The following is a 26,570-nucleotide window of genomic DNA, read 5'->3' as shown; positions in this document are numbered from 1 at the left end:
AAATAGCTAATTTAAAAGTCGAAACTTATCTGGCGAAAAAAAAAACCCACCCCGAGAGAGCACTAATAGTCCGTTACTTTCGTATCGAAAGTCGGAACAAAAAGTGAAAGAAACCAAACAATGAATTTTCTTGTTACAGAATAGTCATTGCTCGCAATAGGTTAATTCGATATGTCCATACCGCACGCGGCTAATTATCCCCCGTCGAGATTGAATTCCAAACTGAATTCCGACGAGCTAATTGAATACGAATACTGCCTGAACGTGCTAAAAAATCATATTTTTGTGTTTGATCTTGCGCATGGGTTGGTTTGCAACATATAACTGATAATATAATTTTGAAGAAAAAAACCTTTTAAACGCAAAAGAAGTCGGATTATTCAAGTCCTTGCACTAATTATACCAATTGCCTTGTTTACGTTTTAAAATTGGTATTTTAAATTGGATCAAGATGATCAGGTGATCAAATACATTGTTTGCAGTCAACAGAAATAACCTTTGAAGCGAGTTTCAAAATCGGATTCATTGTACGTTTAAAGAATTGAGACACAAGGTCAAAAATTAAAACTAATCTTTCCAAATTAGCATTGATTCAAAATAGATTCATTGACAAGCATGTTCAAAACTTATCAAAAAAGTTTTTCTTTTTGTATGATTATAACAGGTAAGCAGCTAAAAGTATTAAGTAGCGCAAAAATAAAATCCTTGGCTGATAGGTTTTAAAAAAGCGACATGAACATGAAAACTGACAAAAATTAGTTTCCATGTCATCTCTGGCTGAGCGCCGAGTGATATATCACCGCTGTTTGGTACAAATGTGACAGAGAGGATCCAAGAAACTAAGTATAAATAACGATTCCGCATAGTTTTTACTCGGAGCTCAGCCCCGAAACGTTTCCGTATAGTTTGCTTCCATTTTATTAGTGAAGCATCGAATAAGTTAGCGCAATGAAAAAAGAAGCCTTAATAACGATAGGGCGGCAACGTCTATTGATTTATCAAAATTTTGTATTTAATTATTGTTAGTGTGACGTGGAGCCCCTCTGTCACATTAGGTTGTGAGGAGGTCGTTTTCAAGAGGACGACCATAGTACCCGCTGTTTCAGAGAAAAATCAAAGACATAAAAAAATCCATTAGCCATATTAACATATCTTTTGTTTTTTGACAGGAATTTTGACTCGAATAGGCAGAGTTTTCTGTCGAACGAAACGTCAATGAGCAAAGATAAGTTTTTTTGTTTTTCTAGTAATTTTTCTCCAAAATTTGTTTTTCAGTTTGCTTATTTTAGCATGGCTGTCGAATATACCTAATCCCCAGTTTTTTTGTTCAGCTCCTTTCATCACATCACGCCGAAAAAAAAGAACAGCAATAAATTGAAAAAAAAACTTTGTTGTGTTTTTTTTAAAACTATGGTCGAATTATTCTGTCCTACTTGCACAGTAGCTGGCTACCCTTGTTTTGTTAAATTTTCTTGTCGTTTAGATTGGAATGATCAGATCCGTAAATTCACAACTATTTGAAAAACTTTCAAAAAAATTGTGCTCATTTTCAGCAATTTTCTGTCTAGTTGAACAAAAAAAACAGTAAGTTACAAAACTGTGTCCCAGATTGTTTCTTAAGCAAACTACTGTTGAATTTTTCAAATTAATTCTCTTTTTAAGCTTAGTTTCATCAAACAAAAAAAGTTTTTACTTAACTATGTTTTTTTTGTATCATTATAAACATCAACAACTTTTTTAGTACTGACGTAGAATTTTTGTTTTAAATTTTAATAGCTGAGTTAAATGCAGTTCTCTTTTAGAGCATAGTTTTTGTTCATCTCTAAAATATTGAATTCTGTCATTTAAAATTTAAAATTTTTTATAATGATTTCTGTGGTTTTCCTATATAAAACAATGTATGTTTAAAAACCCCACTTTAAAAATTTAATTGATTTCTGTATTTTTTTTTTATTTTGACCAAGAAAATTAATACAATTGTATAAAAAATGGTTGGAAAAAATGAAAAAATTGGGGCCAAAGAGAGCGTTCTATATTTCGACTACTTTAAAATTAGCGAATTTGTGTTCTGATAATTTTTCAAAAAATAAAATGAAACTTGAAAAAACACTTTTAAACTAGTGGACTTATTGGATGAACTATCATTTAGATTAGTTGCTAGCTAGAATACCCACCGACCACATAAACACTACTTTTTCATCCTGGAAACAACAATGATTGAGTTATCATTAAATTCAGTCTGACTTAAATTGGTTATTTTATCAAATTTCTTTTTCAATATGAACCAGTTTCTCTAAAATAACCTTATAATGATTCGAATTGATCTTATCGGTCTGTGTAGGTTTTTGGTTTTTACCATTGACTTATAATCTTGAAAATTTTCTTCCAATTTACTTTTACTGTTTGCCCTCAGCTTGTTGTTGAAAAAAAAACCAATTGGCTGCTGTGCATGTTTTTTTGACATTTTTTTTCCCATTTTTTAAGCCCATTTATCCACGGGGGAAAGGACCAACACAAGAGCTGTCAGCTCATCCCGGCGAACCGCTGTTGTGCCCCTGTTTAAAAACTACATGCTATTTTTTTGGTTATTTTTCTGGGCTGGTTAATGTTGCTTCACCCTCAAGCAACGAGCACGGATCATGGTGGGCCTCGAAGATGCGGAGACGTAACCACTTCGCCACCGCTCCCCTCCTTTCGTTCCCTTCAGCTGCTTTTTTCTTAAACGTTTCATTTTACTGATTTTAACGCAGACGTGTTGTATATTTCAATCGTTCATTGCTTTCTTCAGAACTTTTTGCCTATTGTTTAATTTCACCCGGGTTGACCAAAACTTCTTATCATACAATTTCCATCCATATATGACAAACTTCTTGTCATACAATTTCATACGTATAGCAAATTTTATGAAATCTATGATAAACTTTTTTTCCATATATGAAAATTGTATGATAGATGTTTTTCCATAAACAAAAAAAGTCGATTTTTTGTTTCTAAATTTAATTTCTGAAACTACTTGGGTTGTGTTTGTAACCGAACACAAGTGACAAAGACTTTGGTTTACTCAAATCATCAAAGATTGGACGGTTTCGCATTTACAATGCATGCAAAGCGACCTCAATTATCTTAGAGCTGTCTCTCACAAATGATATAAGGAAAGTACAAAACTTTTAAATTTTGGCAAAATTTTTCAACGATGATTATTTTTAAAAACTTGATTTCTTAAATTCTCTAACATTGATCAAGGCATACACGCCATACAAATTAAATAGGATTTTTTGGCGTTTTTGAAAAAATATATAAAGCAAAAAGGAAAAAAACCAACATTATTGTATCTAGGACTACGTGTTATGCACACAAAAAAAATTATTTTTTTTTGGGAAAAAGTTTGTTTGCGTTCAAAATTCGAATTACGGTTGAAAAAAAAAGAATTTTTTGGGGCATTTCAAAATTAATTGGAAAAATTTTGTGTCGCCATCAAAAAAAATACCAGTCATACAATTTCCTTATATGGGAATTGTGTGATAAGCATTTTTTTCAAAAAACTAAAACTTCGTTTTTTATAACCAGACTGTTTTAATAGAAACAAACAGCCGCAGAATTAATTAGTTTGTGCCCTTTTATAACCATTTTTTGAAATTGTATGAAAATTGTATGACAAGCAATTTTACACACACTTGATGTATGGATTTGTATCATAAGCAGTTCAGGTGTGGGAGGTCAACCCGGACTAGTATTTTGATCTAAATTTTTGGGCGGTTTATAAAACACTAATAATAGATATTAGATTTTGACTGCTGTTTAATTAAAATCAAAAAAGTAGGTCAAAATTTTGATTTTGCATCCATTTGTCTCTAAAAAGGATGAAAAGTCCCCAGTGTCAACTAGTACCGCACTGTCGTCCAAAAAGGAAAAATATCGAGCAGTGTATCAGAATAAAATAAACAAAATGATGCATCATTGCAACTATTTTAGTTTCATTGCAACTAATTTATATTCTTGAAGCTTGAAGATCTTTTTGTGTTGTTAGCCCGTCAAACAGAAAATTTGAAACAACATTTTTCTATTTATTAGTTACCAAGCTGTTCAAAATAACAGACACCGCAAACTATCTGGTCAGGCTCATCAACAATTTTTGCGACTTCGAGAAATGATCCATATTTATGTTCCAATTTTCGTAACGAAAGATTTTTGCTCGGGCTTTGTTTTTTCAGACAAATTTTGAATTTTTAGTCTGCCTTTTTCGACAGATTTTTTCATATTCAAAAGGTAATAATGAGCTTAAATTTCAAAAAACTCTATTTTTTTCACAAGGTTATGAGAAATTAATGATTGCTCTTTTTCGGCCAATTTGAGTCAATTAACGAGCGATAGAATTCGTGCTAATAACGCGTAATTAAAGATTTAGTTCGTCTTAGAAATTGTTCCAAATTTGTTACAGGAAGCTTATTGGCCGTAATTGATTCGTTAATGGAGCAAACTTTATTACTTAGTACTTTATATGGCGCGTTGGGTGATGATTTTGACAAAAAAAAATCTCAAATTTAATTTAAAAATTCTTTTTAGTTTTTTACATTCATTTTTTTCATGTTATATAGACATCAAATAGACCTCAAAAGGCAGTTGAAGATTTCAGGGCTTCGGCTTGATAGGAGCAGTCATAATCATACTTTGTTTTAACTAATACTGCCAGCAGTGATAATGACAAGTTTTGAGAAGTAAATTTTAAACCATTGTTGGAGTAGTTAACTTATCGACTGCAAACTTTTTAACTTTTTTTTACTTCAACAGAAAGCTCAAAGTGTTTCGAGCATTTTTATATAAAATGTTTTTGTTTCGTAATAAATCGATAAGGAATATCAACAGGACTGCTCGTATCAGGTCGAAATCCTGGATAATCCGAATACCTTTTAAGGTCTATGGAGAAAAAAAAACAAAAAAATTTAATGGAATAAAAAAAAGGATTTTTTTTTATTTTTGAGATTTTTTTAAAGATCCCCCATAGGACAAATAAAGTTCGAAATGATAAATTTTGCTCCTAGTAAGGAATCAATTATGGCAAATAGGCTTCCTTCAAACAATTTGGAGTGATTTCTAATACAGATTAAATCCCCGCTTACGCGTTAATAGCGCAAAAGATATTGCACGTTAATTTGTCCCAAATTGGCCTTAATGGAAATCTTTACAGCCATAATCTTACAAAAAAAATTACAGGTAAATTATCTTTTCAAATTTAAGCTCAAGACAACATTATCTATTGAAGGATATCAAAAAAAATCTGTCCAAAATGGGTAGTTAAAATGTCGAAATTTATCTGAAGAAAACAAAAAAGACCCCGAGCACAAATATTTCGTTTCGAAAGTCGGAACAATAATTAAAAGATTTATCCACTTACATCTTCGCAAAATTTCATTGTTTTTTAATTTTTTATATAGCAGCTAAGTTGGTGTTTTCTGTGTATACCGTCGGTTGGGTCAGAACTTGGAGAAAAAGATCTTTTCTTGATGAATTGCAAACTCCACAAAAAAGGACTTTAGCAGTTGTGGTTTTCAGCTAATTAGGTTGAAATTTTTTATCAACAAAGGTTTTTTTAAATTTAAATTCTGGCTCGGATGTATAATGCTTGCTCTATCTATGTGTTGGCTTATTTTGTGCCAAATTTCATATGCTCAACTTTTTTTCGAAAATCTCATTTGATTATAAGTGCACGATGCGATGCTGAAACATGCGACAACCGATACTTTGTCCTTGTAGATTGAACAAGTAAATTTTAAGTCATTGGCTGAGTCATGATTTTCTCTGAATTTTAGTTGAATATTGCCACATAATCAGGCGGTTCATGGAAAACTTGAAAGCAAATTTTTTGAATTCAATATCTTTTTTTAGCTTCAAAAACTAGTTTGTTATTCAAAATTGAAACAAAATTGTTGATAGGCAGCAGATAAATCAGACAGCAAAAGTTGATACAGCGAAGAAACAAAGTTGAAAAGCCTCATAATTTTTCTTGCAATATTGAAATCGTTTTGTTCTTTTTGGCATTTCGTGGACTTTTTGTTCCATTATTTTTTTGCAGCTTTTAGTTTTCAAACAACTTTTTTCATTATCTCTTTGTTTTTTTTAGTTTTTACACTAGTTTGTTATTCAAAATTGAAACAAAATTGTTCATAGGCAGCAGATAAATCAGACTTGTTTTTGCCTCATAATTGTTTTTGCAATATTGAAAGCGTTTTGTTCTTTTTGGCATTTCGTGGATTTTCTGTTCCTTTATTTTTTTGAAGCTTTTAGTTTTTTTTTTATCTCATTGTTTTTTTTTAGTTTCAAACTCTTTGAGTTTGATACGTACTGATTCATGTTACGAAACGTTTCTTCTCGTGTTGGAACGAATTTGTTTTCACCATTACGAGTCTAATCTGTGCACTGGATAGGCGCACAACTTGGTGTGTAGGTCTCTGAAATCCACAATTCTTTGAACTTGTAAAAATTTTGACGGAACGATAAAATAAACGAAAGAACAAATGAAGAACGAAGAGAGCGTCCTCGTTGCCGAATCCTTTTGCAAATCACAAAACACACAGTTTGGTGCATTGGTAATTTTGTCCAACTCAGCGTAACGCTGATTTGGAAAACAAAGAAAAAATTTCGTTGTCCATAGTTTTCATTGAGAGTACAGAGACAAAATCATTGATTGTTAACGGAAGTGTAATAGTTCCATACTTCTCAGTCTCCTAATATCCGAAGCAGAAAATGGCTCGTTTATTTATTTATGCAGCTGAATTAAGTCAATCGACTGAACATTAAACTTTTTTGCCGCATCAATTTTTTCTTTTTTTTGTGAAACTTGATGATTTTAACGGCGACCGAATCACAAAACGCGTTAGACAATATGAGTCGCAGGTAGTAAATTGAGCGCTTCAAATGAATAGTCGTGAAGACCAGATAAAATCAAGTACTTTGAAAAAATGAAGTACATTTTTAACCATAGTGTCGTGTTCCGGGCACCAAAAATGGATTTGTGAAAATTCAAATTTTAATCGTTTCGACTATGCCGCTTCTACATCTCAGAAGTGCTCATTGCTCTTCATGCACGCGGTTTTTTGAAACAAAAATTAATCGTTTTGGCGACTTACTTTTTAAGCAATTCGATTATCCGAGCTCTCCAAAAGTACTATAAGGACCCTATTTTGGACAAATTTTTTTTAAAAAAAGGCTAAAAGTATTTGAACTAAAAATTGAGTTTTTTTTCGGAGCAAGATCCCCTCTCAATTTTAGTTATATTGGCGCCATGATTTTGATGTTTGGCTAGCCAAAAAGGAATCTCTTTAAACTATACCAAAAGGGGGATCCTAGGGAAAAATTTGGCTACCAGGATTGAGGGGATGAGGGACGGTCAAAAACGTAGCTGGAAAATTTTCTCGTTTCAACGCACCAACAAGTTATAAGCTCTGTTTCTGATCTCTAGCTTTGTATCGCTCTTTTTGAGCAACGATGAATTATGAATCATCGGTGCTGCAATGTCAAACTTTAATGGTGCAAGAGTGAAACGAGAAACGCTACAGAGGTGAGGGCAACCGGGCAAGAAATCGAGACATTGATTGGGATGGACTTGTCTCTTTATTGACTGTGTGGGCCAACGTTAAATTCACGGTTTCCCCTCTCACAATGTTTTGTTCACTTACTATCTTTTACCTTTTACTGGATACTTAGTTCTTTTAATGACATTTTTGAAAATATATAAATAAGTTTTTCTTTTTTCAGCCTTGTGGAGCTGCAAGGGGTCGGAGGTATTGTGGCCTGTCACGGTTGAAACGTTGCAACCCGGGCCTCCTTCGCCAGATTGGGAGTCTCTCAACTTCTACTTGTCCGGCACATTTGGCGAAAGTTCTACCGCTTGCAAAGAATTAAGGTAAAGTTTTTGAGTTAGGACCGAAGTGTAACTCATAGAGTAATTTCGGATAGGGTACACCGTCTGCTCGTCACGCTATCTTATTTTCGGCCGGATAGATTCGTGCAACTTCTTAGTCTAATACCGATCCTAATCTTACTCTTATACTATCTAGTCTCAGGTTGTTTAACTAGTCTCTGCTAGGCTCAATAGATCTAGGGTATACTGGTTTATTGCGGCTGCTGAAGTGCTCGGGAGAGTCCAACTAATTTCTAAGTTAAATTCAAATCTCTCTGGTGCTGAAATTACAAGTAACTTCAGCACTTACAAATAAGTGGGTTGTTAGTTAGATGGATCATGATTGGTTAATATTAAATACTTTACATTGGTAAAACATTTAATTTATCCAATCATAAAATGTAGTTTAGATCAGGTTCCACCCATCCGGGTTTTACAGAGTTTTTTAGAACAGTTCTTCTGTAGTTCAAGGATGGATGATGGACGTTGGTATTTGGCGAACATCATAATTTTCTTCCGCTTCTTCTTGTGACAACGACTGAGTCTCTGCAACAGCATCAATTCTGATTTCAGAATGGTTGGCTATGTCAGGTTTTTCTGTTCTTCGGAGAGAACTTCTTTTGTGTTTGATCTAGCTTGGGAATGGCGTGGAGATTGTGCGTGGAGGGGATGCCTGGTTACTCGGATCTGTACGTATACTTGAACGTCGAGGTGGTCATTGGTCTAGTTCAATGAAGTCTTTTTCTGCGAAGTCAAGTCGTACTCTAAATCCTTTGAGTTGTGATTGTGAGCGGCATATCGATTGTAGTTGGTCATTCTCTCTCGAGTGTAGTGAGGTCGTCTTGTCTTTTGATGTTCGTCCTTGGTGTTGTATTCTGATCTATATATTGCATCATGTGATTTTACATTTTATAAAACTTTTATTAGTTTAGTATTTTTTAATTATGATTTTAGTTAGTTGTTTTCACAAAAGCTTTTTGTTTTAGTTCGGTTATTTTGAAGAGTTACTCACCCTTGAGTAGCTCCTATTAAAAATAAAGGTGTGGTCACAAAGCGTGGATGTAGCGCGGTGGGTTAGGCCGGCTATAGAGCATGCTCAGGACGTCCTTTCCTGGTGGGTTAGGCCAGGTGTGGGAGTATAATTTCATGCGGTGTTTGTGAGGGGTCCTGTTATGTGACAACGTTTTATGTTGGGTTTGTTGTGGTTTTACTTATGTCTTGTTGGTTATGTACTTTTTCTAAAAAGCAAATTGTTTGTGGTATGGGTTTGTCTTTTGACTTTTTTGTGTTTTATTATTTCTTTCTAAGACTTTGTAATAGTCTTCAAAAGAATAAATTATCCAGTTTTAAACTGGGTTAATCCGGTTTGGGTACCGTTGGTTTCCTTTTCTTAGTCATGCTGTTATTCTATGATTTGTGGTTTTTAGTAAGCTGCGTTGGTTAGTTTTGTTTAGTATATGATTCCTTTCCAACCGGGTTAAAGGAAAGTTTGAAACATGTTATTATATGTTAGAGTTGTTGAGTGTGAAAACTTGAAACTGAAATTCATTATTTTAAACAATTCTTCGTGGGCGAGCTGTGCGAGTGTGGATAGAATTTCTGTGCGAATGAATGAAAATATCAAAAGGTTAGTACTGCAATTGCATTTTATTAATTTACTGCATAGAATTTGGAAATTTACTGCTAGTTATGGGGGAATTTTAAGATACAAATTTTCATCATAATTAGATTTACTGCTTTGGGGGAAAATTTTATAAATTAATTTACTGCATTGGTATTATATTTATTTAATTGTTGGTGCACAAGTTTAATAGGGTTTTTAACAGTTTTGAAGAAGTTTGCTATTTTTTATTTTTCTTTTGTGAATTTTTCAGATGATCTAGGATGAAGGCTAAAAATCTAAAGAAAACATGAAGAAAGAATGGTGAGTTTTTTAATATTTTAATTAGTTAGTAATATTCATTGAATTCATACTTACCTGTTAGTCGTCGGGGAAAAAACCGTGGGGGAAGATATCGTGAATTAGTTCTGAAGTTGTTAGTAGTTTAGCTAGAATGCGGATGATATTTTTAGTTTGAAGCAGTGGCCAAAGCAATTGAAGTGCCTTAATAGTGGTTAGTTCTTCAGTGCCTACTGCAAACTCATAGGGTGTGTTTTGGATTAAGTTATATAATTTGTGGTTAAATTTAGTGTTGTGGATGAATTCTAAAATTGGGATCTCTATAGGCTGTACAAACTCGTGCGGGATAAGGAAGGGTCGGGATTCTTCGGCGTTGAAGGTCTTGGTGATGGGGCAGAAAATATACATTTGGGTTATGGGGTCATAATTACGAAGAATACCATGGAGGTTAGTGTCTTTAATACAATATGTGAAATTTAGGAAATACGGTGAAGTGTATTTTGAATTGATGAATTGGAAACGATGGTGTGGTTGTCTAGAGGGTGTGTGGAGGTCAAAGTGATTTTGGATGAAACGATAGTAACTGTATGTATGTGTTTGTTTAGTGCGCAACATAATATCGTGTGAGCAGTGTAAATCTCTTTCGTGTGGTGCAAGGAAATGAAAGGTTAGTGAAAAGATTTGGAAGCGTTCTTTAAAACTTTCGTATGCTTGTGTGTTTGTTAGTGCTTCTGAAATAATGTGATCAAACTTTCGGTCGAAAATGTTTAGTGTAAATACATATGGTGTCTTGATGAAAAATTTCTCGGTGATTTGTGGATTAGCGAAGCGATCGTCGTCTAAGAATTGATCTTGGTTAGCTCTGATGATGTTGTGATCGTAGTATTCTAGTGTATATTCATTAGCTCTAGGTGCAGTGTGTATTTTTAGTGATTTTTTATATCCTACGTAAGTAAACTGTCTAGCGGTGAGTGGTGTAGTTAGTCGATATAGCATATCTTTGTTTCGGTCTGTATCGATGGAAGTGTTGGTTAAAGGTAAGCAAAGAGGGTTAGTGAAATGATAGTATGAGGTCCAAGAGAGAGTGGGCATTAAAACGTATTCGTCTACAAAGTTGCGTGTTTCGTTAGCGTCATGAGGGGTGTTTAAGGTGTATTGTGGAAATGAGGGTAAAGTGATAGCTAAAAATTCTTTGGTGTTAGTATGTTGGGGGTGGTTGATGTATTCACGGGCTGTTCCTGGTTTTGCTGGGAAAGGATGGTTGGGGAACTTTCTTTTAAAAGTGCGGTAAGCTCTATTAGTGTTGAGTGAGGATTCAGTTGATGTGGATGATGGTGCTAATGATTCAGTATAATTTGAAGAGGGTGTAGGGGGGTTGGATGAATTTGTAGTGGAGGAGATTTGGTTTATGGTCGGGGTGTTAAGGTGGTAGGGTTGTTGTTGGAGGGTAATAAAATTGTCTAGCTCTGGGGAGATTCGGGGGGTGTCTGGAGATGATTGGTCAGAATGGTATGAGGAATAGGTTGGGGTAACTTGGGAAGCATAAGAGGGTGTGGGAGTGATTGGGTCAGGGTTATTTGACAATATGGGTTGAAAAGGAGGTTGAGAAAAATGAGAAGGGTTATGAAAATTATTGGATGGAGATGGTTCTGAGTCGGCAAATTCATCGGGGGTTTCAATATTCGGATTATTTAGCTGTGAAATGGAGTATAAAACTGAAATTTGTGAGTTAGTGTCGGAATTCATGCCTGATGTTACATTGCTAGGTGGAAAATCGGGTGGCGGAAAAGCAAAAAGTGGTATTATTGGGATTGAAGAAGGAAGGTTGGTTGGATGGGAATTTGATCGATGGAGTGATCCAAGTTGGCGGCTCATCGTGGGCTAAAAAAATTATTATTTTGAGATTGAAAAGCGGTGGTATGGGGTTGTTCAATAATTTGTTCATAAGTATTATCATCTTGTGATTGATGTGTTATTATATGTTGGACGGGACTTTGCGATGTGGTGAGTCTAAAATTTGGATTATGTGTGATGGCTAAATTTCGAAAATTTCGTGGGACTAGGGATAGTGGATGGTTATTTGGTAGGGGTGGTAATTGTGGTGCCGTTGGCTGTGTGTCGACATTGTTATGTTCTTCGTCGTATGTATTTTGTCGTGTTGTTATTTTTGTGTTATATTCTTTTATTTGTGCGTCTAAAAGAATTTTGTTTATAGATGTCGAAAAAATTCCAAAAAATCCTGCAAAGAGTATGCGTGCTACGCTTGCTTGTCTGTTTACTTGTGTGTGTATAGCACATGTATTGTAGATTCCTTTTAAGAGTGAGAAAAGAAATCCAATAAAGTTAAACATTGCGTATAAAATAGTCAATTTTTCTAAGATGTAGTAGGGCCATCCTAGAAAATCAAGGATTTCATTCTTGAGTGTAACAAAGCTAAAAATGTTAATTGGTGATATATCTTGGGGACGGTATTTTTCGCCGTTTAGATATATATAATCTTTAATGTCTTTAAAATATCCGCTATAGTCTTGCGTGTAGATATCGGCAAATCCTGCGGTTTCTGCAAGTTTGCGTAAATTTTGGTCTATTGATTGTCTTTGTATTGTGTCCATTTGTGTTAATAATTCTTGGAATTGTTGTGTTCTAATGTGATGTTGAATATCTGATTTTGAATAGATTCCTATTGATTGTAAGTCTATATTTGGGTTTCGAGCGATAGCGCGAATGCTTTCTGGTGAAAATTTTTTGAGTGATTGCATTAATGTGGGATATGGAGTGAGAAGGTAATATTTATTTTCATCAGGGTTTAGTTGTACTACATTGTGGCTATTTTCTGATCCACATGGGACTGCGGTATCCCAGAAATAGGTTCTTCGTGAAAGTGAAAGTGAAATTTTATCATACGAGCGTGTATTTTTGCTACTTGAAATGTTGTACATGTATCTTCGGGGAACCAAACAATTGTTGCTTGTGTTCTCGTTGTAGGGTCGCAATATCCTTGATCATTTTTACAAGGTAGTCGGATTCCTTGATAGATCATTGTATTATCAGATAAATCTCGTGTGAGTTGTATTTTTTCGAGTTGTATTTTCCAATCGAAAAACATTATTTCTTGGTATCCTTTATTTTTCGTGTCTGCTTTGCAGTTTGATGGGTTATTTATACCAATGTGTGGTATCTAATGTTTATCATGTAGGTCATAGGTTAATCGTCCGTGTGCGCCGTTATACGGGTATTTTTCGTCTAGTTTTATATGTCCTTGGTGTCTTTCAAGTTGTGATTGATGTACAGAGTCTGAAAAAACTTGAAAATTTACTAACTTTCTTTGGGAGTTTTTATTTCGTGTGATGTTTAGTCTAAGTAATTCATTTTTACAATCGTCGGGATTGAGATGTAAAAGACGTTCTATATTACTTTGATAGAATGATTCATGGTCAAGTCGGTTTTTGTTTCCGTTCGAGACTTGTGAACAATGTACTTTCTTTTCGGAAAATGTTGCTGTGAATTTATAACCTGTAACTGTTGTTGCTCGGGCTTTTGAATAGAGTGTTGCTATTATATCTGTGGTTTCTATAGCTTGTGGTTCTGTTTCACATTGTGATACTTGATTTATTGCATATTTGTGTAGTGTTTTTTGTTCATTTTCTTCGCAATCGTAATGTGTTACTAATAAATCTTGTGGTCCTGTACGAGGGGAAGGGTTTATGTTTTGATTTGAGGTTACTAGAAAAAGGAGTTGGAGAAAAATTAATAATTTTAGAATATACATGTGTATGATAATCCTGAGTATGGGTTATAAAATGTAATGTAACCAATTGTGTTTTTGGTGTATCTGTCGTATTTATATATTACTTCAGTAGTTATAAACGGTGGTGGTAGTGATTGAGCTGTTATGTTAGGTGGATTTAATGGGTAGGGATGTTGGGTAATGTTATTTAACTTAACTGTGATTTCAAATTTTAATTGTAAACTGTTTTGTTGGAGTATTTGAATATTGTGATCACGGATATCGTTGTGAATATCTTGGCGATATTGTAACCTATTAAGTGCCCAGTTATGAAGGCGGTTACTTTCTTGATGTTGTCCAAATAATGGTGGAGGTGCTGTGAATGTATTCCAATCTAATCTTAAAGGAATATTTATTGATGATTGTTCTCGATATCTGGCGTCGAGATTATTTGGAAAATTTAAGTTAAAGGGTAGTGGTGAAAATTGGCTTATTGATGGTGTTGATGGTAGTGATAATGTTTCTGGTAGTGATGAGGATGTTGTTGTATCCGTAGAAATATCTATTGGGTCATTGACTAAATTTAATTCACCTTGTGTAAATGAATGTGTTGTCCAATATGGTAGTCGTGATGCTTGGTTTGGGGGGTTAAAGGGATTTTCACGTATTTGCTCAGATGTTGGTGTTGAACCTAAGTAATCTGATGGTAGGCTTGAGGTGCTACGTTGTGAAAGAAGCGTAGGGGTTTCTGGTAATATACCAATGGGGTTTTCTGGAGTGTTTTGTGATGGGGATTGAGGTATATCAAAATGAACTCGGGGAGTTTGAAGATTTCTGTTTCGTCGAGGATGTATAATTTGTCTATTTATTTCGACTGTATTTTGGTTTTGACTAGAATTTCTTATTCTACTTAGTTCTTGTGGTAGTGTTGGGTATAGGTTATATGTTGGTTCGCTTAAAGGTGCTTGTCGTTGAACTGGTTCTAGTGGTTCTGATAAACGAGCATGTCGTTCTTCAAAAGTGTATGGATTGTCTTGAAAAGAAATTCGTGTAGATGTTTGAGGATTTTGAGTATGTGAAGGTGGTGTTTGGTTATCTTGGGATGATGTCGGTGAAGACTGATTCTGTGACTGTTGGGTAGCAATTTTTGATGGATTTTTGAATTGTTACTTTTAGTGGGAAGGTTTATGTTTATTATAATATTCTTCCAAAAAAATAATTAGAAAAATTGTTGCTAGGGCAAATGTGATGATTGCTTTCTTTATACATTTACATATTGTCAAAATGAGGGATGATAGAAATGTTATGAAAATTACAAACAATAAAAAAATATCAGTTCTACTGAAAATTGTTCGTATCATTTAGACAAGTTGTTAAAATCGTACCTGTGGATATAGTCAAGGGTTTTGGAAAGTTGGAGGAATAGTTCGAGTATTGTGTAGAAAATTAAAAAAATGTTACAAAAAATGATTAAGATTATTAGAAAAGATTCAAGTAGATCAAAAAGAAATATTATAAAAGCTTCAAGTATTGAAAAAAAATGTTTAAAATTTATAAGTATTTGAGCGACTGTTTGAGAGAAAAGCATTTAAGAAATGATCTCTTGGTCGAATATTTTTTGCTGTTTGAGGCGATTTTCTAGTGTGGTCGAATTATTTATTAGTTTTTTGACAAGTGGGTTGAGTTTTGTAAAAAATTGTTGGGGGCAATTTTCATGGTGACTGGGAGGTCGTCTTTTTCTTTATTTTTGTTTGTCAAATGATCCGGGGTATGGTGAGATTTTTATACTTTAGGCTAATTAAAATCTTCATTTTGTTACTTTAGGCTAAGTTATCAAATTTGTTTTGGGGGTATTCGTGGTCTGAGTTGGGGAAATATTGTTGATCTTTGGGTTATTAGATAAGGGAGGGGTACGGTATTATGGTGATGTTTATTTTAGCTGTCAAGTTGGAGTGGTTTGCTTATTTTTGACCTGGAGGTTGTAAAGTTATAGTTAGAGATGTGCCTGGAGTTCTAGATTATTCGTCTAATTGGTCTTAGTTTGAGTTAGAGAAAGTGGCGGATTGGATGAATCCTATTGGTCTATTTTGAACTAGAATTATTGCGTACTTGTGAGCATGTTATTTTGAAAAAATGAAATGAAAACTGTTACGGAGGTTTCAAGATTGTGAAGTATAAAATCTTAAAATTACTTTTTAAATTCTACTTTCTTTAATATTTTAGATTGAGGGATGAACATTTTGTAGTTTTTACGTGGTTGATTTCGGAGTCTTGTTGTTTTTCTATGTTCTGATTTGTCTATTTCTTCTTGGGGTATTATTTGTTCGGTCATTTTTCTATTTTTTCTTTGTTTTGGAGATTCTTTATGGTTTTGTGTATTGTTTTTGGTGGCGGTTGGTTTTGTGTTTTGATTTTCGGTGGGGTTATCATTTTGTTCTGTGTTTTTCAGATGTGGTTCATTTTGAATGATTTTTAATCCTGTGAAAGAATATAATTGAGTTAATTCGCGGAGTGCGTATTCTTTTGGGTAATAAGGTAATAGGTTGTTTCGATGTTGAACGATTTCTTTTCTGTCTGAGTCGGTAATTTTATATGTGACATCAGTGGGTTTTGCAATTATTTGGTAGGGTCCTTTTCGGAGGGGTTGTAATTTTTTAGAAATTCCTTTTTGAGTATTAAAATTAGGTATTAAAACAAATGTTCCAATTTTTAAATCGGAGGCTGGTGTAAAACGTGAATTGATTTGTTCATTGATGTTTTGTCTTTGTAATAACTTTTTTGTTATTTTTTGGTAAATTTCATTGTGTTTCTTATCTCTATTTAAAATCCATTCGGTGTGTGTACCGGAGGCTAATTTAAGAATTTGTGGGTGATGAAAATGATCTTCATCGTGTGTATGTAAAGGTAGGTTATAACAAATTGAGTCTTTAGTTGGTTGACAATAACCTTGTGCGTTTTTATGGGAATTTGCTGTAAACATTATTGGTTTGCGTGGCTTTTGGTTGAAAACCATTTCATATGGTGACATTCCTAAAGTTGTCGTGATTTGTGAATTATATGCTAAGGGAAATAATTTTACATCTGCTGACCATTCGGTATATTTTGTATCATTTCCGTTGATGATACATCTAAGATATTCTTGTAGTGAACGGTTCATACCTTCGACTAAACCGTTTGTCCAAGGTGCATGAGATGTACGTGGTTTGTGTTTAATGTTGTATAAATGACATAGTGTTATTATTTCATTATTTATGAATTCTGTACCGTTGTCTGTAACTAAAATTTCTGGTAGTCCGAATTTTGCTATCCAGTGTTCATAGAGTGTTGTGTAAGCGTAATAAGCGTTACAATGTGGTACTGGGTTAAGAGCTACATAATGTGTAAATGCGTCAACAATTACCATAATGTAGGAGTTTCCTTCTGATGAGGGTGAAATTGGTCCTTTAGTATCAAATGAGATACGATGATTAAAGTACAAACTTTGTCCTTTAAAATCTTGTTTTTGTGCTATTTGTTTTTGATTTGGGTAAGGTTTATTCAGTTGACATACTATACAATCATTGCATAGTACTTTTATCCAAATCGGTGCATTTGGGAAGTAAAAATTTTGTATAAAATTTGAATATGTTTTTTCTGATCCAGAGTGTCCTTTAATATTTTGTGTATGTGAAATATTAAAAGCTATAAGAATCATACTTAAAGGGAGACATGGAACTGTAGATTCATTCAGGTTATACTCTAAAAGGTCTGTATTTTCGTTAATTGTTGTGTTGTTAAATTTGCGAAAGTATCGGAGGAGTGTTTTGTTTCCTAGAATGGTTGAATCTGCTTTGATAGGTTTAGTTTTATATTTGTGCCATGATTTCAGTTGTCTAATTATCGGGTCAAGATTTTGATATTGTTTCAGTGTTGAAATTGTAATCGTTTCTGTTGGAGGGAGAAAAATGTTTTCAATTTCGAATTTAGATAAGGGTATTGTATCAAGTGGGTCGTGAAGGTCAAAAACTTGATTTATTGTGTATTTTGAATCATTTGTTTGTGGTCCTGATAAATTTATTTTATCAGTTAAATCTTCTTTTTCAATTAGTGGAAAATGGTCTTTCTTAGGTAGGTGTTGTTTTGTTCGTTTTTGTTGGGTGTTACTTTTTATCCATTGAGAATATGGGATTGGTTTGAAGGTTGATGTTCCAAGTAGATCAACTTCATAATGATTATTTTGACAATCTAAATAAAGTGGGAAATGTTGTAAATTATTTATTTGTGATTGTTCAATATCAGTTTTAACTGCATATTTGCATTCTAATCGAGGTGATGTTTCGTTTTCTGCAAGGTAGAATTTTATATTTTTGGGTATTTCAACTGTTGTTTTTCGTGTAAGTAATTCAGGTGGTGTATTTCGACTTAAGGTGTCTGGTAATGCAAGATTTTTTCCTGCAGTCCAAACTATATGTAAGTTTGGAAACTTCATTAGAATTAATTGAAATCTGTAAACTCGGTGGTTTGGGTTAGATTTTTGTGTAAAAAGAAAAATGATTGGTTTGTGGTCTGTGAATAAAACTGTGGGATGTTTTGATCCAAGTATCAGAAATTCATATTCTGTCAGTGTATATATTATGGCTGTACATTCTCTCATTAGGGTTGAGAGTCGTAGCTCTGCTTGAGTGAATAATCGGGAGTTTGCTGATATAAGGTTCATTTTGTTTGTACCATTATGTGATTGTAATACTGCTGCGCCGATGCCAAAGTTCGAAGCATCGCACATTGCATAAAATGGTTGATCAGGGTCTGGAATTGTATTTGAAATTTGTTCAGTTAAAAGTTTCTTTATTTCTTCGAATCGTGTTTGATGTTCTGTATTCCATTCAAAGTTATTTTGTTGTCTAAGAATGTTATAAAATGGTCGTAGATATAATTGCATTTTATAAACATATTTACTTAAAAAGTTTAACATTCCAAGGAATTCTTGGATTTTCTTTTTATTTGTTGGTGGTTGAAGTTTTTGAATAGCGTCAATGCGTGATTTCAGTGGAGTGATTGTTTTTCTTTCTATGTTATGTCCTAAGAATTTAACTCTTGTCAAAAAGAAGTGTGATTTATCGGGGGCGGCCTTCAGATTTTCGTTCTGAAGTATTTGGTGATATTTTTCTAAAACGTTGAACATTTCGTCTTTTGTTTGTGATTGCATAAAAACATCGTCTAGATAGGTGATTGCGTTTTTCTTGAGTATTAGTGGTCTAAAAATTTTGCTCATAAAAGCTGAAAATGCTGCTGGTCCTATGGAAATTCCATAGAATAAGCGGTTGAATTCATATTTTTGGTTTCCGATAACAAATTGTGTTAAACGTCGTGATTGTTCATCTAGTGGCATTTGATTGTATGCACTATTCATATCGGCGGTTGTAAAGTATTTGCCATTTATTTTTGTTAAAATAACTTGTATTGGTTCAATGGGCCAATTACATTTTGATTCATCTATGAGTGAATTGAGGTATCTAGCGTCGAGAACGATTTTTAATGATTCTCCTTTAGCTAGAATGATAACGGGGTTGATGAATGTGTTGCCTTTTGGTTGTTCTTCTTTATTAACTGGTGATATAATATTGTACTGTTCTAAAATATCGAGTAATCTGTTTACTTTATCATGTAAGTGAATTGGTACTTTACTTGCTCTCTGTTTTTTGAAAACTGCGTCTGGTTTTAACGGGAGATGTAGTGATGAACTGATTTTTCCAACATCGAATTTTGATGTTGCATAGACTGATGAATATTTAATTAGCTGTTTGGCTAATTTTTCGAATTCGTCTTGTGTTATTTGTGAATGTTGGAAATTAAACATTGTTAAAATTTTCTGTTGGTCTGCTGTGTAGTTACTTATGTTGAATGTAGGTTTGAAATATGGAGTTTTTGTGAAATAATCCGTATTTCTGTTTTCGTTACTTATTATATTATTTATAGATAATTCTTCATTAAGAATTGTAGATTGGCAAATATCTAGTAATTGGAGTATATTATTTACGCGATAGGCTTTTTCGTGTATTGGTGATATTGTAGCGTTGGTTTCACAATATCCTAAAAGTCCTAAAGGTAATGTTACTTGGTAAGGTGTGTTGTTATAAACATGTAAGGAAATAATATCTGAATTCGAATTTTTCAAATATTTTATTGAAGAGATTGTGATTTTGAAAAATTTATGAATAGGTTTGAATTCAAAATCTGACATATAAAATTTTTGTTTGTTTTGTTCTTTATCATATTGGTGAACTTGTTTGATTGAAAAATTATAGATATTTCCTGATAGTGGTTTTAGGTGTTTTCTTTGTTGGTTAAATATCGGGTAGAATTTTGAAAAGAATGGTGGTTGTTTATTTAATCTTTGAAAAAATGTTAAGGATGTTTCTTTTGTTTTTGTATATTTATCTTTGATTAATATTTTACTATTTAGTATGTTAATTGTTGGTATATACTTCGAAATAAATGGTATTCCAATGATATTATATTTAATATCAGTGATATGGAATATTTGTTTAAATGGCTTATTTAAAATTTTGCTTTGTTCCATTGTTCTGGTAGGGAGGAGAAATAATTGGATTTTTCCGTAGTTTATCAATGTTGATCCTTGTGCTGTTGCTAGTTTGCTGGAGGTTTCAAGAGGTGTTAGCTTTGGATGTAAAGTTTTTATTTCATTCCATGTGGGAATGTTTATTATGTTTGATTCTGCTCCTGAATCAATTAAAAAATCTATTTCAAGTTCTGGTGGTTGAAATTCTTTATTTCTTGGGCTTTCTAAGAGAAATGGTATTGTCCAAATTTTTTCTTTGGGTTGTTCTTTTTGTATATTTTGATAAATGTGGTTTGTATTCAAGCATTTTGTTTTGGTATTTTTATTGGTTTGATTTGTAGTGTTTATTTCATTTGTTTCTTGCGTCGTTGGTGTGGAATTTATGGGTGTAGTGTAATTATTTTGAAGAAATTCTGATTGATTTTCATATATATGTGATGGAAAGGGTTGTTCATATATGACAGATTCATAGTCATTTTCGACTTTTATCATATTGATAGCAAGAGTGTTTTCAGTATCACTTTCTGAATCTGATGATGTACAGTTTATTTGATTGAGTTGTAACGTATCAGTTACTGTGTCATCAATACCTGGGGGGTCTGATGTTGTTTCTGGGTTAGCTTGTACTTGATTGATTTGTCTTTGATGTTTAGGTGTACTGCTTCTGTGACGATTATTAGAATTATTATAGTTATTATTATTCCTATGTGGTGATTGGGAATAATTTCTATAACGATTATTATAACTTGGGTGTCGATTTTGTGAATTATTTCGCGATCTGTTTTGGTAATTATTGTTTGGTCTGTTATAGTTCGATCTATTATATGAGTTATTCCTTGATCGATTGTTCGGGTAATTCTGGTTTCGGTTGTTTGAATAACTTCTATTTCGATTATAGGAGTAGTTTCTATTCCTATTGTATGATGAATTTCGTGATTGGTTGTTTGGATAGTAGTTATTTCTTGATTGGGAATTAGATCTAGAAACAAATCGTTGTGTATTTGAATTTGATCTGGAGTAGTTATTTCTACTATTTGGTCTATTGTAGTGATTTTGTGATGGATTATACGTGTTTCTTCGTTCTGGTGATCTTCCTCTATAACTTGAGTTATATGGTGATTGATTTCTTGTATAATTTGTATTGATCGGGAGTGGTTTTCCTGAACTGTTGTTGCTGTGAACTGTTTTGTTCGGTAGATTTTGATCTTTTTTCATGTATTGATAGAATGATTTATTTGGTTCTTTGTATTTTTGAGGTTTATTTTGACTATCTTGCTGTTTTTGTCTACATTCGGAAATACTATGTCCGTATCGGCGGCAATAATTACACCATTTTTTAAAAGATGGTTTGCCTTTAAAGTTCGGGTTCTTTTCGTAAATATTGAGTATTTCAGTGATTTTTTCGACGAGGTCTGTTTCTGATTCCTGTATATTATTAATATTAGTGGGAGTCGTTTCAATTCTGTTAACGTATTGTAATTTCAGATTTTCCGTTTCTTCTAATTTCATCGTGATTTCTGCTTGTTCTAATTTGTCTACTAGTTTTCGAAAATCTAAATCGGGTTCTCGAATTGAAGAAGGATGGGATGCTCTCTTTTTTATTGCTATTTTCCTTAATTGTGGTGTTAAGGTCATCATTAAGATTTCTGTCATCTTTGTGTTTTTATAGTCATGTGTATTTAGTGAATATGCTTTTCGAACTAGTGTTTCGATTCGTACTGCTATTTGCTTGATGGTTTCGTTTGGTAATCTACGAATTTCATTACATAAAACTCTTTGTTGTTGTTTGTTTCTTTCGGAGTCAAACATTTTTGAAAATTCTTGTGTAAATCTTTTCCAGTTTGATTTTATTTCTAGAGGTAGTACTGAAAACCATTTTTGGGCTGCGCCATCTAAGGTTGTTTGTATCAACGCTGTGCGTCGATGTATCCAATTTTGATGAAGTGGCGTGTTAATTGGTTCAGGTCCTATGTTTAAAATCAAATTTGCTGTTACTGCATTTAAGTAATCTTCTACAGAGTATTCAGGGTCTGTTCCTGTGAAGACCATTAAAGGTTTATTTGATGTTATCGATGATCCACCCATAAGGTATGGATTCATTGTCATTTGTAATGATTCTGCTGCATTTGGCATTTGAGAAAAATTTGAAAGTTGGTTTCTTGTTATTTCATGTTGTTGAAGATAATATGGGAGTGGTATTTCATTTTGCATTTGTGATGGTTGATACGAGTGTGCAGTCATTGGATTTTGTTGTTGAATTGGTTGAAAAGATTGTGTATTAATTGGATTTTGTTGTTGAATTGGTTGTTGATGTTGTGCATCTATCGGTTGTGGAGAAAAATTTCTATGATTTGTACGTGTTTTCTGTATTCCTTGTCTGCGATATTCTTGAGTATTTTGTGCAAATATATCTGGTTGTAAGAAATCATCATCTGAGGATAAATAATCCAATTGATAAGATGTTTGTTTTTTATTTTTATTTTGTTGAAAAAATGGGTAATTTTCACTGCGATCCTGTGGAGGATTTGGTTGAAAATTTTTGGAATTATATAGGGCCGTTGGGTTATCCCAGTTTCGAGGTTTTGTATATTGATTAAAATTCCTTTGTGGTTGATAATTTGTTTTTGATGGATGTGTATAATTATAATTATGGTCTGCAAAGTTGTTTCTAGTGAATGTTTTACGTGTTTTTGATGGTATTGTCATGGGTCTGTATGTTTGGTAATCCATATGTGAATATTTAGGAGCAACCGAAGGTTTAACGGTTGATTGTAAGGTTACCTGTGTTTGTGAAGGATTTGTATTTCTTGGTGTTGTTAAATTTGGGCGTATTGGTGAAATACTTTGTTGTGTAGTTGTTGTGTGTACAATTTCTTCATTTATGAAGTGTGATGGTGTCTGGATATCTTGTTGAGTAAGATTCCTAGTTCCATTGAGGTTTTCGTTGTGTATGACTGTAGAGTTTAAACTATTATTTTGTGTATCGGGTAAAAATGTATTATAGTTTAATGGTGTTGCATCAATTGTTAATGGTATTACTCTTACGTAATCTCTTATGTAAGATATTGTACCTATTGCTTGACTTGAGATTGATTGTGGAAAGCTTATAAATGCGGGATGAGACCATTCGGGGTCCCAAACATAATCTGATTGTTCTGTGATAGCGGTATCATCGTTCGAATTTTGGGGTCTAAAATTTTTTCTTGCTTGTGCAATTAAATCAATATTGTGTGTGAAGTAATCTATTATGAACCATGCCAAAATTTTTTGTAGATCGTGTTTTGTATGTTGTGAAACGTCGTCTTTCGTGAAATTTTCTTTAATGATGTTTAAATAACTAGAGAGTAGTGTGATTTCATGTCGTACTCTTAAATGTTTAGATGTTTCTGTCGGTGAGACATTTGTTATTGGGATTTCGTTTTCTAATATCGAAATATAACTATATATTATTGCGAAAACTTCATTGGTGAAAATGGAGTTTGCTCTTTGTGAGTTATGGTATTGGATGCTTTTTATATATTCTGAAAAAACTTTTGAAAATTCTAAATCAAGATCGTCTGTTTGTATAGTATATGTTCTATTATTATGGTTTGGGGAAGTGAACTCTATGGAGTAGATTCCATACTGTTGTGTTATGTTGCATATATCTTTTAAGTAGTGGTCTATGATTTGTCTTTTGATTTTTACATCGGGGAACTCTGTTTTACATGGACTGATTCCGGGTTCAAATAAATTTACGAGTAAATTTTGACAAAATATGTGTTGTCCTCTATCAGTATCTGCGTCTACTATAAAAGGAAAGATTTCATCATCATCTGGAGTTTCGTCACCTGGGGTGTGCGTTGAACTCATTTTTCCGTTCGATGACTGTTAATATGTAATTATTAATGTGTCGAATTGGTTGATTCCAATTGTATAAATGTACTGGTTTGTGTTTGTACTGTTTTTTTATTCTTCTTTTTCCTCTTTGTGATGAATTTGAAGTTGTTTCTGAGTCAGAAAAATATAATTGATCGTGAAGTGGGTAATTTTTATCTATTGATTCTTTTAGTTTGTAAAGTTCGTCTAAACTGTTGGTTTCTGATTCTGAAAATGCGTTTCGATTTTTTGAAAATCTTCTTCGTGTTATTTGTCTTTGTTTAGTTATTATTTTTCTCTTTAGTGTTTGTCGTTTTGTTCGAATGTATCCAACTGTTTGTGTATGAGGTGTGATTACAAGGTCGTATTTTTTGTTATCTATTTCACAATTGTGTAAAATGATTGTTTGTTTATTTCCTAGGTTTTTAAATGACATAAGGTTTAGGATGACGGATGCAAAAGGTTGTTAAATGATTTCTATTTTCCTAAACTGTTAGTTCTTACGATTTTTTGGTTAGCTTAACCTGGGTCTATTTGTTCAGGGTTGGAGAGAAAAGTATATCGATTCCGAAGAATGATTTTTACTTTCTCGTGACTAGTATAAGCTAAGGTGTTAACTTACTTAATCTTACTTAGGGGTAGTGATTGTGTTCAAGGGTTGGAGAATAGTAAATCGATCCACAAGGTTCAGGTATAATTAGAACGCGAGTAGTTCGTTAGATACTATTTTAAACTTACTAAGTCTAAGATTTATCCTGGGTCTGGTAAGAGGGGGGGGTCAAGTGAAGGATGATTAACCGAAGTTCTTCACTGTTTATCCTAATTTGAATGATTAGTTTTGTTTAAAAATTTCTATTAGTCTTAGGTCTTTAGAAAGGGTTGGGTAGTGAATCGACGTTTGAGGTCGTTAGACACTAATTAAGTGGGTGGGGGAGAACAAAGTTGTTCTGTTTGATCCAAGGATAAGCCTTGATGATCAAATTTAAAATTTAATTAAGGAGAAAATGATTTAAGATCCAAGGATAAGCCTTGATGATCTGGTTTTAAAATTAAGTGAATTTAAGTTTTAATAAAATTTCAAATGTGTGTAAAGGAAAGATTTAGTGTTTTGATGATATTAGTGAGTTGATGATTGCTGTTATGTTTTAGGTGATGAAGCTGGAACAACAAGATGATTTATGATTACTAACCATTTATTGTCATGCTACTAATTTTTATTTTTATTTTCCAATAAATATTTTTCAAACATGTTTTGTATAATACTGCAGAGTTTTAGGAAAACGATCTTAGATCTTTTTATCAATCGTTATTGTATAATATTAATTTTGTTTAGCGCCTGAAATGATTTTGAAGATTAACTTCAAGGTTTTATGTTTGCAAATGGAAATCTAAATTCATTGCAAGTAGTATTCGAAATATAAAAGTTTGTTCTGGCTTTTGCCGAACTATCATATAACTATACGGCAAGTTTCTACTTTGTCGTATGTCGTCTTTGGTTCGATGTCTTCTTCCAATTCCGGGTAGTTCTATTATGGTTCGGAATATTGGCTCTGATCTATTGAGTCGGAGAGACATTTCAATTAAATTATTGTCGTATAACATTTTGTAAATGTTTTTGTCTAATTTCTAATCTAATTTTGGTTAATTCTAATCTAGTAAGGTCTTGTTCGAGACTTATGGTCGCACCAGATGAGTTAGGACCGAAGTGTAACTCATAGAGTAATTTCGGATAGGGTACACCGTCTGCTCGTCACGCTATCTTATTTTCGGCCGGATAGATTCGTGCAACTTCTTAGTCTAATACCGATCCTAATCTTACTCTTATACTATCTAGTCTCAGGTTGTTTAACTAGTCTCTGCTAGGCTCAATAGATCTAGGGTATACTGGTTTATTGCGGCTGCTGAAGTGCTCGGGAGAGTCCAACTAATTTCTAAGTTAAATTCAAATCTCTCTGGTGCTGAAATTACAAGTAACTTCAGCACTTACAAATAAGTGGGTTGTTAGTTAGATGGATCATGATTGGTTAATATTAAATACTTTACATTGGTAAAACATTTAATTTATCCAATCATAAAATGTAGTTTAGATCAGGTTCCATTTTGTAATTTAGTTTGTAATGCAATGTTAAAGCACCATACTTCAAATACACTAATTCTCAATAAGAACAATTTATCGTTCGATAGTACATGAAAAACAGAGACACAATCTAGAAGGTTACAAACTATGTTGAAGTCAAATTGTTTAGTGATTACTACTGTCTCGATACCTACTACACGCAGCGAAATTTCACTTTGCCTGAGATACGTGAAACAGAGGAAGAAGCGAAAAATGTTAACGAAAAAGTGCGCGTGATGGAAAATATTCTTGGCAGAAATTGGAAACACATCAATTTCATAGATGAAGACGATCCACGTAAGAGTTAATTTTCAACTGCGAATTCATCTTCGACTTGAATTTTCCTTCTGTGTCCTTTATCCGGGCCTTTTTTACTCCCGGATAAAAAAGGGGTCGACCCCTCTCCAACTGCTCCCCGGGTCGACTTGCTCATTTATGTTTCGACTTTAAAATTGAGCTCAACAGGGCTTGATTGGAAAAGAACAGCCGAGATAGTCTTTTGGCCGAATCAAG

General features: G+C 33.3%; 1 protein-coding gene across 1 annotated transcript; it reads left to right on the top strand.

The window, feature by feature from the left end:
- Window positions 1–503: 503 nt before the first annotated feature.
- Window positions 504–26,354, top strand: LOC134842941 (uncharacterized; the record flags this gene model as incomplete). Its single annotated transcript, XM_063859472.1, is given in 3 exon segments — window positions 504–664; window positions 7,753–7,900; window positions 26,188–26,354. Coding segments are annotated over 3 exon segments (364 nt in total), but the record flags the coding sequence as incomplete, so codon positions are not given.
- Between the last annotated feature and the right edge of the window lie 216 nt (window positions 26,355–26,570).

The sequence above is a fragment of the Symsagittifera roscoffensis genome, chromosome 3, assembly GCF_963678635.1.
Source record: "Symsagittifera roscoffensis chromosome 3, txSymRosc1.1, whole genome shotgun sequence".
Lineage (NCBI taxonomy): Eukaryota > Metazoa > Xenacoelomorpha > Acoela > Convolutidae > Symsagittifera > Symsagittifera roscoffensis.
This window is presented reverse-complemented; position numbering and strand designations above follow the sequence as displayed.